Source organism: Vanellus vanellus (genome assembly GCF_965231255.1).
Source record: "Vanellus vanellus genome assembly, chromosome: 1".
NCBI classification, from domain to species: domain Eukaryota; kingdom Metazoa; phylum Chordata; class Aves; order Charadriiformes; family Charadriidae; genus Vanellus; species Vanellus vanellus.
Window position 1 is genome coordinate 130,101 of NC_138905.1, and position 16,951 is coordinate 147,051.

The 16,951-nt window shown below is 46.5% G+C and overlaps 2 protein-coding genes across 4 annotated transcripts; one reads left to right on the top strand and one right to left on the bottom strand.

Annotated features, from left to right (window-relative positions):
- Positions 1 to 3,196: 3,196 nt before the first annotated feature.
- Positions 3,197 to 5,810, bottom strand: NME6 (NME/NM23 nucleoside diphosphate kinase 6; the record flags this gene model as incomplete). The annotated part of the gene is made up of 5 exons (XM_082485962.1): positions 3,197 to 4,452; positions 4,719 to 4,879; positions 5,339 to 5,378; positions 5,518 to 5,620; positions 5,721 to 5,810. The coding sequence occupies 5 exons, from the start codon at positions 5,808 to 5,810 to the stop codon at positions 4,286 to 4,288; spliced, it is 561 nt and encodes a 186-aa protein (XP_082342088.1). The 3' UTR covers positions 3,197 to 4,285.
- A 212-nt stretch (positions 5,811 to 6,022) lies between these two features.
- Positions 6,023 to 16,951, top strand: RABL2B (RAB, member of RAS oncogene family like 2B). Of its 3 annotated transcripts, none has more exons than XM_082498326.1 (7): positions 6,023 to 6,117; positions 6,224 to 6,253; positions 6,465 to 6,544; positions 12,371 to 12,482; positions 14,385 to 14,482; positions 14,734 to 14,817; positions 15,111 to 15,528. In XM_082498326.1, the coding sequence occupies exons 3-7, from the start codon at positions 6,524 to 6,526 to the stop codon at positions 15,189 to 15,191; spliced, it is 396 nt and encodes a 131-aa protein (XP_082354452.1). In that variant the 5' UTR covers positions 6,023 to 6,117; positions 6,224 to 6,253; positions 6,465 to 6,523; the 3' UTR covers positions 15,192 to 15,528. The 3 variants fall into 3 exon arrangements, with proteins under 3 accessions (XP_082354452.1, XP_082354450.1, XP_082354451.1); XM_082498324.1 differs by lacking the exons at positions 6,023 to 6,117; positions 15,111 to 15,528 and adding exons at positions 11,331 to 11,410; positions 15,776 to 16,951 and having other exon boundaries at positions 6,245 to 6,253; XM_082498325.1 differs by lacking the exon at positions 6,023 to 6,117 and adding an exon at positions 11,331 to 11,410 and having other exon boundaries at positions 6,245 to 6,253.

The window sequence follows — 16,951 nt, forward strand, 5'->3', positions numbered from 1 at the left end:
GGCAATGGACTTTTGAAATTGGCTGCCATGGGAGGTTACAGTTGTGGACAGCACCAGCAGATTCAAAACCGTAGTAAATGAACCGTTGGACTGCATTTACTGGTCATGCTATTTCCTGTATCAACACCATGATTATGGATATACCTCCTGGAGAGAAATAGGCCACTAAGAAGCTGCTGGTGCAAAGATTCTCCAGAATCTGCTGCTGCATCTGAGACACTTCCAGTGCATAACAGCTACATGAAACCTGAGATGACTGCAGCAAAGTGCAGCTGCCATGCTTGCCCTTCACCTGCTCTTTGCAAATGCCTCTGTCCACAACGTGGTGTAAGTCTTCTGGCAGCAAAATCCCGAGACAGATGACTGTTTTTATTACCTGTATCACAGGACTGGCTCTAAAGCAAGTCTTTTCCACAAGAGGACCAATCTGCCATTAAAAGTTATACGCAGCTCCATTCTCAGTAATTGAAAAAGTGTAACGGAGACACTGCTATACTTCAGTCTGTCTGTCCTTGCATCACAGTCTGTTAATATGCTGGCTTACTATACATTGAGCCCAAAGCTTTCTATTAGCTCCAAGCATTTAAGTTCTCAAGAACTTAAAGTCTGTATATACAGAACCAGGAAGACCAAAGAGTAAGAGGAACATCAAACTGCAGAAAAGAAAATAGACCACGACTCTTTTCTCCATATCACAGCAAATTAACAATCTCCTACCTTACGCCCAAGACAGGTCAAGCAGGGGCTAGATTTGGATTTATTAACCAAACTTAATCTTGGGCTCAATAAGGTACAAATACAGGCAAGAAAAAAACCACACAACAGACTCATCCCTCATACATGCACTCATGCCTACACAACGATCCACATTTGCCTCATGGGCCTGCTTGTGTCCAGAAGCGAGACAACCACATCTACATGACACACAGTTCAACACCCTGGTAGATTCCAGGCAGATACAGTTTCCATCCCTTTTCATCAGATCCTGATCCCAGGTACTAACACGTCCAGGATATGAACTTCCCTTGCATTCAGACATCTTTACATTAGGTTCCCCATTGACTATCTAATACTTTTATTAGCCAGTTTTCCTCTTTATTTGCTCCCCTTCCTTCTAAAACATCCCAGATAAGCAAAACCTGGCTTCCATATTTTCACACAACACCTAGAATAAAAGAAGAGAAAAAACAGTAGTCAGTTACACAAGCTATTGTTGAAGTTGAGAACCTGAATTTAAAATAGGACTATGTTTATCTTTTCCAGAGAAAAGATATTCTAGAGCAATTATTCCAAAATCTGTCCCATCTCCTAGGCGCAAGGAGAGATCTGGAAGCTAAGCAATTGGTGGGATAGATTACGTTAACAGGACTGCAGTGTTTCTGTGAAATAGTGGAGCACTTCTACAAAGCAGAAACTGTATGGTTCAGCATCCTTCAGTCTAATATTCAGGTACTATGCTTCTGTGTGAATAAACAACAGGCAGAAGCCATTCAAGCATTAGTAAGAAGAGGACAACAACCAAAATACAAATGTCTACTGTGCATGAGATTGTTGCGGCATCAGACTTTACAAATTTAAGATAAACCAGCATTCAGATAACTTGCCTTTATTATTTTGTGATATAATGCTTGGAGCTCAAATAAAGCAACCAAAATTCTTTATGAAAAAGAAGAAATAGCATGTGCTAGACATTACCAAGATGAATGGTTTGACTCAGGTGTAAGCAAACAAATAAACAAACAAACAAACAAAAAAAGCAGAGGTTTCAACTTATTCTGTAAAGACAGATTATGGACAGGGAAAGGGGTAGCAAGAAGAGAAAAGAGAGAAAGGGTGCAGGAAATTGTTTTAAATTAAAGCCACTGGAAGTTACAAAATCAAAGGTGATTCACCACAGGACGGAGGCATCACTAGGAGCTATACAAAACAGATGTTAAGTTTCACTAGAGAAATTAAAAAACATTTCTTGAGCACTTACAGGGCAGGGGGAGACTTTCGTAAGAGTCCTCAAAACAGAAAGCATCTGCCATCTCATAAATCCAAAGGCTTCTTTTAATAGTAAAAATAATTTTTGATACTATCTCCTGCAACTAACACCAAATATTTCAATATCAGATCTCCTGATAAAGTTCACAGAACATCTTTAGATTTGCAAAATACACGCTCTGTCTAGGGAAATGGGACTGCAGTTTTGACAACCTCTACTCAGGTACAATCTTGGTGGACCAAAGAAATGTTAACATGGACAAAACAACTAGCAGCTATCTAAGTAATGGTGATTGTGATCTTATAATTATTCTTCTAAAACACTGCACCACTAAGCCAGTTCTATTTGTACTTGAAATTTTAAAAGGGTCAGTTTCCCCAAATGTAATAATTGCAAGTAACTAGAAAAAGATAAACATTTAAAATGAGAAGTGTAAGCTAGGAATTATTTAATGGCATCCCAAATTAATATCCAAAAAAGAAAACACTATATAAAGAAGAAAGGTGAAAAAAAATAGTCAGGGTTGTTACAAGAAAAACAGACATAACTTAAGAGAAACTCAGGGTATCAATAAAATACCAATTGACAACAGCATTAAGGGCAGCAAGATTTCAGACCTGCATAAACGTGTACTCTATCATGAGCAGATCCACTACTGGATACTGCTGGTGAAAATAAAAGCAGCAATGCAAAACCGCAGAAAGATTCTGCAGATCCTTTTGATCTGTACCTGGAACAAAACAACAACTGCATTTAATCTCATATAATAGTAAGGAAGGAACAAAAATGTTCATGTATTTTATCAAGGCAGTTCTACAGCAGCATTTCCTACAATTAAACATTTTTCAATCAAGTGTCCAACTTTCCACATAGTTGTCTCAAACTAGTCAAAGAGTAACTTGACTTTGATCTGTGACATAATAATGCAGTAGAAAATTTGAGACTCAATCAACAGCTCAGTGAACAGATTTAATGACTAGTATCATTGATGCTAGTCATGCATAACTTCAGAAAAGGGAGTCAAGCTAACAAACTTCTTGTCCCAAGTACATTACAAAGGTACATTCATCACTACAATGCCTTTGAAATTATCAGAAAGAAATTCACTCAGTACAACATTGCACCCTAATTAAAAAAAAAATCAGTATTGTAAGAAGCTATTAGAGTGACAGTTTAAATGGATTAAAAACTCATACAGGAACAGATCTCAAATGCATCAAACAGGAAAACATAAATAAGCATGTCAGAACCTTGCACTGTACCTCAAAACCAAGCCCTCATGCCCTGCCATATAATAATTCTATCAATTATTGGGATACTTAAATGACTTAGTCCATATAATTTACAAAAGATATGGAATGCAGTGCTTCAATTCTCAGTAAGTCTATAGGCAATGGAGTCTGAGTTACCATTAGGTATTTTATTATAAGGCTTCATATAAAGAGCTCCTGGCAGAAATTCTACAGACTCTGTGTACCAACATTCAAATTAAATTATCTGGCCTTTTATTATGGATTCAAGAAATCCATAGCTGTAATAGCCACTACCAAGTTTCATCAGAACCAATGATCTCACGACCCAGGCAATCTAAAAGCAGAAGACAGAAGATCCTTCACGGGCACCGGACTACTCCACACCTTTCTGCAGCTTCCCCTCAAACTTCTGTTGCCAGCTTGTCAGCCCAGGCCAAACTGAACCAGTAGGATACGCTGCTTTCCTCTTGAGAATGCCTTCTAACTGTGCCCTCCGCCAGATGCTTAAGATAGAAATCATGACACAAAACCGAAGGCCACCTTGTGTCTCAGCTTAGATCCAGGAAAGCAAGGACAGGAGAGTTAATACTGCCCTGCTTACTGATGCATTTTTCCATGTTCTTTTTCCCCTCTTTTCTCCTTAAGGGACTGTGGGAATAAAGCAAATATTAAGAATCTGAGGCCTACTATCAGCAAAACCAATCATATCCTAACTGGAACTAGCAACCTCCTTTCCACCTAGCCCTTTGATGAACTCACCTGTACCGCTCATACCCAAATAAACAAGAGGAACCAATGAACTGCGTGGCTAGACCTCTATACCAGGTTGGAGTACTGCTACTTGAGAAGTTTCTCCTAAAATGCCCCAGCACCTGTATGCTGCATGAATAACACAATCCCAGGTAGCACAACATAATGTCCATCAGGTCTTCCCCTCCCCCACACTCCTTCAAACATGCCACAGCTCTGTGTCTTGTTATGGGGCTGACCCAAACAGTGTGCCTAGCAGCTACTCCCAGTTCAGCAAACCATACCCCCAGGTAACTCAGGTCAACTCTTTTTCTTCATCCCCAACAACACAGTGGACACGCTCCTCTGCGTTGTAATACACCTGCCCACAGCGCAGACGTGGCTCTTCCTGCTGGTACCAGAGCTGTTCATTGAACTCTGGGAAGAAAAAGGCAATTTCTCTGCTGGCTGATGCTGGTGAATCTGTTAGAAAACAGGGAAAAAGAAGATGAGAGATGCCAGTCTGGCACTGCAAATAGGTGCTATGTTCCAAAGGGAAGGGCAAAAGCCATAAGGAAAAGCACGGGGCTTGGTCACACCAGGGCAGGTGTGAGTGGAGTCTGCAGAAGCGAGCAAATCATTAACACTGACTCCCAGAACAGAAAGCAAGCAAAGGCAGACAAAATACCATCGTTCACACCTCCCCGAGCTCCAGTCTTTGCCCAACACTCAGCCAAGGACAGATCTACCTGAGCCATGAGTGGTATTCCTGGTGTCAGTGAGGCCATAAGCTCCTCGGATGGAGTCTGGGACGTTGTTTCGGGCTCGGAATACTTTGGTGGGTCCCATCAGGGATCTCCAGAGTGGAACAGCATTCTCATGGGCCAAGATATAAGCCCACATAGGGCCACTGAGAAAAGGACCAGGAAAAAGCAGAAGTAGATAAGGCTACAAAAGGACATAGCTCTTTCATTCTTGTAAATACAGCAAGTGCAAAGAAGCAAGCATTGCAACTGCCATGCAGTGCTTTCTGTGAGGCAATACAGACACTAGACACTGAGACCATGGCTCAGAAGCAAAGCATTTGCATGAATGACCTCCTCCTAGGTGATGGTACCCACAACCCTTAGGGATGCCACCCTCCCAAGCGCTACTGTTGTCACAGCGGAGTTGGTTCCTGACATTTCTCCACCCTCAAGCCCAGAGCCTTCCTCCTTGGTATGCCACAAGCACCAACTCCCTATGAGATGCATCCCACGCCGAGGTGGACCCCTCCAGATGCAGAAGCATTGCTCAGGCAATATAAGGGCCCACCTGCAAAGCTTCCTCCTCGCGCCCCACATCACCCGGCTGCGGGCACGGCAGGTACCTGGCCATAAACTCCACCAGCCGCTGGTAGAAGAAACGCCCTGCGAGAGAAAGGCGGCCCGAGTCACACAGCCCAGCCCCGCCGGTGCGGCCCTGTCCCGCGGCCAAGCTCGCCTGCCGGCCGGCCTGCTCCTGGGAGCGGCGGCGGCCTGGCCCGCCCGGGAGCCCGGGCCCGCCTACCCGCGTGCTCCCGGTAGAAGCGGCGACTCTCCTCCCGTCCGCAGCGCAGCTTCTTGGCGCGCACGATGAGGAACCGGTTGCTGAGGATGGTTTCGTGCACGGCCTGCGGGTAGAGGCGCAGCGGTTGGGCGGGGGGCGCGCACCGCCAGAACACCCCGGGCCGGGCCGGGCGGCGCCGGCGGTGCGTTCCGCCCAGGCCTCACCTCTAGCACCAGCGGGTGGGCCACGGCGTCCGGCTTCAGCAGCGCCAGCGTCAGCTGCAGCGGCCGCCCGGAGCGCCCCACAGCCGCCATGGCGCCAATCTCGCTGGGCAGCGTCTCGTCGGTGACGGCAAGCGCGGCGGGACGTCGCGCGCGTGACGTACCAACAAGGGGGGAAAAGGGCGGGGCAGAGCGCTCGCTAACGCACGGAGGGACCGCTAGGCGGAGGCGGGGCCCGCCGTGTCGCGTAGCAGCGGGGACGCGGAGGTGGTGCCATGGCGGCGGCGGCGACGCAGCAGCAGCAGCAGCAGCAGCAGCAGGCCCTGGATGAGGCCGCGGCCGGCGCTGAGGAGACCGTGAAGATCATCTGCCTGGGCGACAGCGCCGTGGGCAAGTCCAAGTGCGTGGCGGCGCGGGCACGCCGCCGCCCGGCCGGTTCCCCGCGGGGAGGAGAGGGAGGGGCAGCTCGGTCCCGCGGCCTAACGGCGTGTGGTGTTTTTCCGCAGGCTGCTGGAGAGGTTCCTGCTCGACGGCTTGTATCCTTCTGCCGCGCCGCCCGCATTCCCGGGCCGGCGCCCTCAGCAGGCGGCGGCCCGGGGAGGCGCGGCCGGGGCGGGCGGGCGGCGGGCGGCCCGGCCGGGGGAACCGCGGCGCGCCCGGCCGGGGGAGCGGGTGCCGGCCCGGCGCCGGCGGTCGCTGCGGCGTGGGGATACGTGCTCCTCCGTCGTCTCCTTAACACGGGCGCAGCCGCCCCCAGCAGCTCTCCACCTTCGCTCTGACGCTCTACAAGCACCGTGCTCGGGTGGATGGGCAGGCGGTCCTCGTGGGTGAGTGGGGGTGCCCTGCCGGGCGGTCCGCGGGCCCCGGGGCCTGGGGGACAAGCGGGAGACAGCGAGGGTGCGGTTTTGATAGACTACAAGTATCCTAGTTTGATTAGTCATCTGTTTATCAGTCATACTCTCAAATATCCCATAACTTCAGTTTCACCACAAGTGTTAACTTTCTGTTTTTTTTTATGCTAATGGAGCATTGCTTTAACCTATGTGAATTAGCCTCTGACAGCACAGTATTGTTCACTGCGTGTTACGGATGGAAGTTCAAGAAAAACATTGTCTTATCCTGTGATTTGAGTTGATATTCTGTACTGCTGCCTGTATCACTACAATTTCTGTGTGTTCAGAGTACTGGAGTTCTGGAAGGGACTGTGAGAGGTCACCTTGCCGTCTTTGCACAGGAGAAGCTCTTTACTTAATAATACTCTTCACTGATATAGATATATGAAATGTATTTAAAGACTTCCAATGGCAAAGACTGCTTAGGCCATTTATTCCAACATATCCGTGTTCTTACTGCTAGAAAGTCTTTCTTTCTTGGTACTTAATGCAAATCTTCTTTATTCAAGGTAAATCAGTTATTTCCTGTGTTTCCTGGACACTGAACAAGTTTTCCCCTTTCCTGTTTGCACCAGCTTTCTACCTGTTTGAACACTGTACCTTTCCTGTTTATTGATGAATGAAAAATTGGCCATGAGCCAGCAATATGGTCTTGCAGCCCGGAAAACAAATTGATCCTGGGCTGCATAAAAAGAAGTGTGGCCAGCAAGTTGAGGGAGGCAATTGTCACCCTCTGCGCTGCTCGAGACCCCACCTGCAGTACTGCATGCATCTCTGGGATTCCCAGTACAAGAAAGACATGGACCTGTTAGAGCAGGTTCACAAAAACTATCAGAGGGCTGGAACACCTCTGCTGTGGAGAGAGGCTGCAAGAGTTGGGGTTGTTCAGCCTGGAGGGGAGAAGGCTCTGGGGAGACCTTATGGCGGCCTTTCAATGTATAAAGGGGGCTTATAAGAAAGACGGAGAAAGACTTTTTACCAGGGCCTATAGTGACAGGACAAGGGACAACAGTTTTAAAATGAAAGAGGGCAGGTTTAGATTCGACGTAAGGAAGAAATGTTTTATGCTGAGGGTTGTGACACTCAGGAACCACTGGAACAGGGTACCCAAAGAAGTTGTGGAGGCCTCATCCCTGGAAGTGTTCAAGGTCAGGTTATATGGTGTTTTGAGCAACCTGATCTGTCCCTGCCTATGGCAGGGGGGTGGACTAGATGATCTTTAAAGGTAGCTTCCAACCCAAACCATTTTGTGATTCTATTTCTTCTCTCTTTTAGGGTAAACAACCTCACTTTATTCTGCCTTTTCTCATACAGCGTGTTTTCTAGATCTCTTGTTATTCTTTATGGTTCTTCTGAATTCTGTTCAGTTGGTCCATGTTTGCAATACATTTTACGAATGCAGAGATGGTTCTTCATCAGTTTTATCAGTGTATATCATCACTTTGAGTGAGGAAATGTTGCAATTCTTGAACAACTATTATCTGTAATATAGCAAAATATCACCCACCTGTTTTGCTGGTTGCATTTTTCCTAACCTAGTTAGTAACAATGGTTTCAATAATAAACTAATGCAGGTAAACTGGGATGGTTTTGAATATGGTTCCATATAAGTTCGTAGGGAGAATTAGAAACCATCCTACGAGGCAAGAAAGATGATGAACAGTGCTTTGCTGATTATGACCTTCAAAAGAGGGCTGTATTCTGAACAGCTAAGGTAATCTTTGGATATAAAAACAGAATATTAATTTCAGAGATTTTATAGCTATCCCAGTTTTGAAACATTACACTAAGTCTCCTTTTTGAAACCACTACAGCAAGACTGTGCCTAATTCTTATTTCTGTGATTCAGTAAAAGCATTGAAAAATGGTGGAGATTTGTGGTGAGTTGACCTCGGCTGATGACCAGGTACCCACCAAGCCACTCTCTTGCTTCTCAACAGGATGGCGGGAGAAAATATAATGAAAAAACTTGTGGGTTGAGCAGTTACCATTAGGAGCAAAACAGGCTTGACTTGGGGAAATGAATTTAATTTATTGACAATTAATTGTAACAGGGTAGGATAGTGAGAAGTTAAACAAAACTAAACCCACCTTCCTTCCATCATCCTTCCTTTATTCCTAGGCTCAACTTCACTGCTAAATCTTCTACCTCCTCCTCCCCCCAAGTGGTGCAGGGGAATAGGGAATGTGGATTACTCTCAGTTCATAACACTTTGCCTCTGCTGCTCCTTCCTCCTCGCACTCATTCTCTGCTCCAGCATGGGGTCCCTCCCATGGGATACAGTCCTTCACAAACTTCTCCAGCACGGGTCCTTTCCATTGGGTACAGTCATTCAGGAATGGACTGCTCCAGCATGGGTCTGCCCTGGGCCACAGGTCCTGCCAGAAAACTTGCTCCTGCATGGGCTCTCCTGCTCTCCATAGGCCATAGTTCTTGTCGGGATGCTGTTCCAGTGTGGGCTTTTCATGGGGTGCAGCTTCCTTTAGGGCACATCCACCTGATGTGGCATGTGGTCTTCCCCAGGCTGCAGTGTGGACATCTGCTCCACCACCGTCCTCCAGGTGGAGGACACCTGGACAGAGCAGGACCACGTGTGTCACCATGGTCTTCCCCATGGGCTGCAGGGGAATCTCTGCGCTGCACCTGGAGCACCTCCTCCCCCTCCTTCTTCACTGACCTTGGTGTCTGCAGAATTATTTCTGTCACGTTTTCTCACTCCCCTCTCTAGAGCTGCTGCACAGCGTTTTTTACCCCTTCTTAAAGACGTTCTCACCGATATCTCAGATTGGGTGTGATTTGGCCAGAGGTGGGTCTGTCTTGGAGCTGACTGAAACTGGCTCTGCCTGACATGGGGTCAGCTTCTGGTGCCTTCTCACAGAAGCCACCCTTGCAGCCTTGCCCCTTACAAAAACCTCGCCGCTTAAACCCAAGACAAGGTTTCAGAGAAGAGCCATGAGAACAATTGAAAGGTGGTAAAAAGAGACCTAATGATGAGAGACTCAGTGTGGTTAGCTTCTCAGGGAGAAGGCAAACCATCAGAGAACAGGAACTTGGTACAAAAGGAGGCTTCAGCATAGCAAGAAATATTTAACAGACTCTAGCTGATGTTAGGTAAACTCAAATGAAAGATAAGGTGGTTTGTTTTTTTTAACCAGGAAGTGAAATTAGTATTAAAGCAACTTGCAAAAGTATGGATTCATACATCGGGGACTTATTTTTAACATGGATTTAGTATTTTGTTAAGTACCTTGCGCTAGTTTAGGTAATTCGTCTGGCCTATGTTGGACAAGAATTCACAGTGTCTTCTGTCTTCATCTTTTATGAACATAATGCCGATCATCGAAGCTAGCCTGCAGAGAAGACCTGTCATGAAGTGTGATTTGTAAAGGCAGGTAGTTTGATCTGAAGACTTTAAATTGTGCTGAATTGCGACTTCCCTTGCTAGTTTAGTTTTTACTCTACTGAGCTATTTTTAGCGACCATCACCAAATTCCATGTGGTAGAGTTAGGATGTGTATTTCTTTACTCTGTGAATCTTATTTTTCTTAAGGATTTTAAGGTTGATAAATTCCTATGTTCTGGAGTGACATGGGGTATGACAGGCAAGATCTGGAGGATTTAATAATAGAAGCAGCAGTGTTTTTCAACAGGCCATGACAAATTCTCTCATGAGATCTGCTGCATTGTTTGGGAACTTAATTTAGGGACGTTCAGTAAGTTGTGGTCACTGGCACCTCTTTTTTCCCTCTAAGTGATGATTCTGAGATGGCACATTAAAAGGATCAGGCAGTTTTAGAAGCTAAGCAAAACTACCCAAAATGAACGCAAATGTGTTCTGATGAGTACTTGTCTATATTTCGGGCAGTTTAAGAAGTCACCATCCTGCAAGTCTGATACAGTATCCACCCAGAAACTAATTTTAATGCAAAGCAAATAAGCCACTTTCCTTAGCATTTAGCTTTAGGTGGAGTGGCGTGCTTCTGTCTAGCTCACAGAGATACAACTACATCTGGTGGCTCTTAGTTGAAGCTGTGTAAGTTTATACAACAAATAAGACACAAATATTAGCCTATAAATCCAGTAAGAGGAATGGGGCAGATCTCTGCCTGAGATGCACAAACAGAAAAAGGCATCAAAAGGTTGATGCCTGCTCAGGTGTCCTTCATGATACCTAGTCTACAAGGTACTTAATGAATTGGGACCTGTCTGTCTCAGGCTAACTTACTTACCCTCCATAATTTTAGAATGAGTCATGCCCCTAGAAAGAGCAGCATTAGACTGCGAAAGGAGATGGAACTTTTCCTATGACAGGCACCTGGCTATTTATTGCTGTGTCAGAAATCAAGCTGTTTCAAGATGTTTAGCTTTTGTTTCCTGTTGTCATCTCTAGTGACAAGGTACCATGCATTGTTGTAACTCTTTGCACTTTTGACTAGCTTCATCTTACTGTCCTATATAAGCCATGTCACTTATGACTTCTCTTTTGCTAAGATGTTGATACCAATGTTCAGTATCAGCACAACTCATAGCTAAGCCTAGCTAAGAAAAGGTCCTAGTTTTGCATAATCTCTTAGCCCTGCAATGTTTCAGATTGGTGAGGTAAAACCTAATTCGTGACCCTGAGTAGATGGACTGGGCTTTGCGTCCTGGGTTTAAGTTGTGAGGAAGCCAGCACTTGGAAAGTTGTGTCATTCTAAGCTTGTTTTTTGTGTCTTACAGACTTCTGGGACACAGCTGGACAGGAAAGGTTCCAGAGCATGCATGCATCCTATTACCATAAGGCTCATGCTTGTATCATGGTAAGGGTAGTGTCTCAGCTGTGATCTGACGGAATTTTGACTAATAACAGTCCTAGTTGACACTTGGCCTGTATGTTACTTTTTATGATTATGCTGCCTTCTATTTCTTGTCTCTTCTAGTGGTTTAAAAAACTTTCCTATATTGTTCTTTCTTTTCTCACCAGATTAAACCAGTGTAGTTGGGTATGTTTAGCTCTCTTCTGTCTTTCCTGATAGCACTCTTACTATATTCCCTGGCTTTGCTGTCTTCTAAATTTTCTTACTTTCGTCACTGTGTTTCCAGTAAGGTGGTACGTACAACTGAATGTACTCATTTAGAAGCAGTCCTGTCAGAGGTGATGCAAATGAGAGGGCATTCCTTTCTTGTTGTGTGACGTGACTATTGGAGGATTATGTAGTGCAAAACTGTTCTGACATGTTCTGCAGGGGTACTAAGACATGCTTCTCTGGTCTTCTGCCCTTTCTATTTTCCTATACTTTGCATTTCCCATTTAGTAGCTCAAATCAGTCTTGTTTCCTGACTCCCGACCCACTTGGGTCTCTTGATTTGTACTGTTGCCCTAGCTTTCCACTACTTCTCATCACTTGTGAGCATCAGTCAACTTCATTGATGTTTTAATTGTTAATTGTTAAAATAGAGAAGCCTCACATCTTACCCTACTTATCAGAACAGATCTTTCCCAGTGCTTGTTCACTGTCATGGGTGATACAGTGCTTGTTGTAGTACAAAATAAGAATGTAAAGGAAAACGAAGGACTGTTTTGTGCATAATGCAAAGAAACTGGCTGGCTGCATGCTGGATATTCTCCCTTTTTTCTTTCTTCCTTTCTAACAAAGGCCAGTTTCCTTTGTTGCTGCCCTCCTGGGAAAATTCTGGATTCTGTACTTGTGTTTGCTGTAGTGGGCTGATCAGGAGCTGTCCTGCTGTTGGCCCCATGATAACTGGTTCTTTTTTGGAAGGTGTTTGATGTGCAGCGGAAAGTCACCTACAAGAACTTAAATAGCTGGTACAAGGAGCTGAGAGAATTCCGCCCAGAGATTCCGTGCATTGTGGTGGCCAACAAAATTGATGGTGAGTATATCTTCTTTCAGTCTCTCAGGATTGTTGTGGGATTCTCTTCTGACCTGGCTGAGAACAAATGTCATTCATTGGTTAGGTCCAGATGAGTTCTTGAGTATTAGTCGCTGAGGACTGTTTTACCAAAGGAATAGCTGGGTCCTGTACTGACCTTGCATGCTGTCTTATAGGCTCTTGTCCTTGTTTGACTAGCAATTAAAAATACAAATTGGATCTATTTAAAGTTTATTGAAGTGATGTCCTTCCAGTTCTGTCTTTACCACACTGCCCATTTCATCCAGCAAACCCAAAAGCTGATTGGACCAGTAGTTAGTCAAAAATTGCAGGATGTCTTGCTGGAAAAAGCATAACTTAGTGTCTTCCCCTGATACAGTAACTGCCTTTGTCTTGCTATTTCAGCCTGCAGGTTTCCATGAGACTCCTCGGAGCTAAAGCGTCTAAATATACCTGCTGGCAACATTGTTCACCTTCCTCTGCAGGCGACTGGGTGATTCCCTCCTCTGAGGAATGCCAGCTAGGCACTCACTATTGCTGTCATTGGGGTTGTTGTGATCTGACTCCAGCATCCTGTGAGAGTGCATAACACATCAGCTTTCTGCTCAGCATCAATGAGAGAACACATACTCTTAGCACCACATTCTCCTGCTATTCTCTATCAAGTACAGTCTCAGACACGGGCTTCCTTGCTGACATTCATGGTAGAAATCATCACAGCTATGAATCGGTGGCAGTACCCAAGTAAGGTGTTTGGGCTCCCACTGTAGCCTATGGAAGTGCATTTGGTTCAGCGGTGTGGTTTAGGGCACGATGGATCTTGCCTAATAAAAGCTTTTCCAATAGGATGTGTCAAGTCAGCCTTGAATCCACTGGTTGCACGGACTGTACAGGAAGTCCGAGGCAGATGGACCTGGTCTTGACAGCCATATTGTAGACAGAACCTCTGTGTAGATGAATCCTGCTCATAGCGCTGTATGTGTGAGCGGACACTGCTCCAAGATAGTCCTCTGCCTTGCCTTCATTTGCTGTATTCCACCCGGACTAGGAAGTGATCAGCCCAGAGCTCTTAACACAGGCCCAGTCAGCAGAACAGTTGATCTGTCTTCCTGCAAAGCGGTAGGAGCAGGTGCCTGGGCAGTGCTCGCTGGAGAGTGTTTTGACTCTGAACTACTTCAGCTGTTGCTTCTGTGGGGAAAGGTGGATCATCTGGAGTCATTCTGTGCTGGTGTACAGGCCGTCTGTCTATCAAAACTTTGAGCTGTTACTGCTGGGTTAGCACCTCCTGTAAATATGCAGTAGATTTGTTCCAAAATAAATGCTCTGACCTGCTGAGGTTGGGGTAGCTCGGCCTAACTGCCTGTTAAGTAAAAATATATATCAGTTGAGTTATTTGTACACTGTGAGTGTGCCCTTGACTCACAGGAATACAGGTAACATGGCATAAAGGCAGTGGGGAGTTCTGTTTAAAAAGGCCAAACTGGAGGGAGAGCATGGCTAGTACTGGCAATGGTGTTCAGGCCATGTGGGTACACAGCAAAAATCACAGGGATGTGCCTGGAAAACGTTCATAGTTGCTGCAGAGCAAGTGATACGTTCTAAGCCACAAAGCATTATTCATTTATAGCACATCAGCATCCATCTATAATTTAGTCAAGCACCATCAATAAACCAACAACAACTCTTTTCTTTTTGTGTCTTCTTGTCAACGATTTGCTGATGCTGTTGTTTTTAAAGCCCTATAGCTTTCGGGGAGGACTCTCCTAGCTTTGTACTACACTGAGGAGGCCTTGACAGCTAAATCTGGCTCTGGTCTCCATCTGTTCCACCACTCCTGCATATGTTGGCATTCTGCCTACAGTGATGTCTTACTGACCACCTCTCCTTTTTTTTTGCCCTCAGCGGACATGAAGGTGACCCAGAAAAGCTTCAACTTTGCCCGGAAGTTCAGTTTGCCCTTTTACTTTGTGTCTGCTGCAGATGGCACCAATGTAGTGAAGGTAAAACACAGCTATTTGGCTCACCATCCAGGAGAGCCCTATACAGTCCAAGGACATGGAGACTGCTGTAGGCACAGAGAGCAGAAAATGGGCTAGTACATCTGTTGGGCTACTTGTGAGGTCCTGGTAGCTATAGGTAGTGGCCAAGGTTGGTTGGTTGGTTGTTTTTTTTAGGGGTGTGAACAGCTTCCATATGTTACAGAAACCCAGTGCCCCTTACTTTGAGTGACAAGCATTCTCCTTCTCATCAGCTCTTCAATGATGCTATCAAACTGGCAGTTGCTTACAAACAGAATTCGGGAGATTTCATGGACGAGGTCATGCGAGAACTGGAGGTAAGAAAGGCTCTACTTACTGCACTCCTCCTAAGCGATTAGCAGCTCTGCTTTTTTTTTTCCCTCAGGGAAAGCAGAGCCTGTGGCAAAGGGTGACACTTGGCAGGCATGGAAAGGTTTGCCTTATGCTGGTGACACCACGGGATTTGTGGGCTGCTCGCATCTAGGTTGGAAGGGGTGAGGTGGTGACACTCTGAAGAGCCCACACTGCCTTAGGCCAAATTTGAAAGAACCACAGCAGAGCGTAGCTGTTGCTCTCATGCGTCTCAGCAGTTCCCTGTCTTCCTTTCCAGAGCTTTGACCTTCAGAAGAAGAGTGAGGATTTGTCAGATAAAGAGGAGAGCTACCCTGAAGAGAAGCCCCCATCTGCCTAAGCCCTGGACCCTGAGTCTGTTTTTTCCCTTTGCTCTAGAATTCTGGGGCTAGTTAGAACTGGCCTTCACAGAGGAAAGCGATGCTTCTTATGCCCCGAGAGCTCTGGTGATGGGCAGCAGGGCCTCTCCCCTTCTTGTGGGAGGCTGTCTGGGCAAGAACTTCCTTGACTTGGCCCTAGCCACTGCACATCACGGTCAAGGAAAGGGGGAGAGTGTCCACATGGATGCTACTTACTGCATGCTTGTTCAAGGCAAAGCTTGCCAGGAGAGTTAAGCCACTGCTGGATCTGCGGGGAAGGGTCCTGCCCAGACATTTTAATGGTACCTACTGGAGCAAACAAACACTAAAGAACTATTTTTCTAAAGCTTTGAGCTTGTATCCTTCCTGCACTTCTGTGATAAGGCAGTTTATAGCACAAGTCCAGTGGCCAGCCCTCCCCACTGCTTCCACAGCCTGGCCAGCGCTGCCTCTCTGTGCACCCCTGTGAGCTCTGCTGCACGGTTTCTTTGGGTGTCCTTCCCCATTCAGTGATGGAGCAGCCAGCTCCAGTGGACTTCTGAACACGGGGGATTTCTCCTTTCAGGTCTGCTAGAGCAGAATCAGGTGGACTCGCACACCCAGGAGGCTCGTCCTACCCCAGCCCGATGGATGTGGCTGCTGCTGTTCCCATGTGTCTGCTCAAGAGACTTGCGCTGCGTTCCAGAGAGCCAGATACACACACGCACACACACAGACTTACACAACTAATGTGAGTGGCAAAACAGATGGACATAGACAGAGCAACGCCTTTACCAGCACCAATGTATACGGACCCACCACGTACATAAAAATGAACATAGTCCAGTCCTTTTCTGCCTTTCCAGATGACCGGGACTGGGTGGTTACTAGTGAAATATAAACACACCTTCACTCCCGAGATTCACAAGCACAGCATGTTCATGGAGTCCTCAAATAATAGTATGGAAATTAAGCCCATTTAATAGCTGTGGCTGGATGTCAAGCTCCTTATGCAGTCATTGGTGCAAACTTTGGGTCTTTCTAGGTCTGTGTCTCCTGGGTCATGAGAGAGTCCGTTTTCAAGTCCACTGGTGCACTGTACACACGCACACAGAGGGATCCCACCAGCAGGTGGCCTAAGATACTTCTTATTCCCAACCGCTGTCCCCGAGACCTTGAGCCCCATATAACCTGTGTTCCCTTCTTCCACTGCCCCCGCACCCTCCTCTCTGACCAGGCACGGTTTCAGCCCTTCGGAGTCGCAATTTCCCTTCGTGCTCTGCTGTCTGCCTGCAGCCTCATCCTGCAGGCACTGGGCATGCGAGTCCTTGCCTTGCACCAGAGACTGAATTGGACTCAAGCGTGCTGAGCTGTGAAAATCAGGAACTTTAATTCAACAACCAAGACAACATCAGCCCTTCTGCGCTCAGAGGAGCGCGGGCAGGACAGAGCAGGCCTTGGCACTGAGGCTGCCTTTGGCTCAGCAGGCATTGCCCCAGAAGGAAATGGTCGCAGAACAGCGCAGCCTGCTCTGGAGCCTCTTCGTCACGCTGCTCAAGCCTTTTTCCCCCACAGGACCTGCAGCAGCTCCCGCGCTCGAGTAAAGAATTCCACCAGCTTCTGGAGTGGAAATGGGCAGGAGCTAATCATGGCCGGTTGTGTTGGTGTTGGCCTTGGCCTCTGATCGGGGGTTGAGGCGGTGAGAAAATGACTCCAAGCCCGTGCTGTTGGAGTACCCCTTACTGCTGGGCGCAGTCCCATC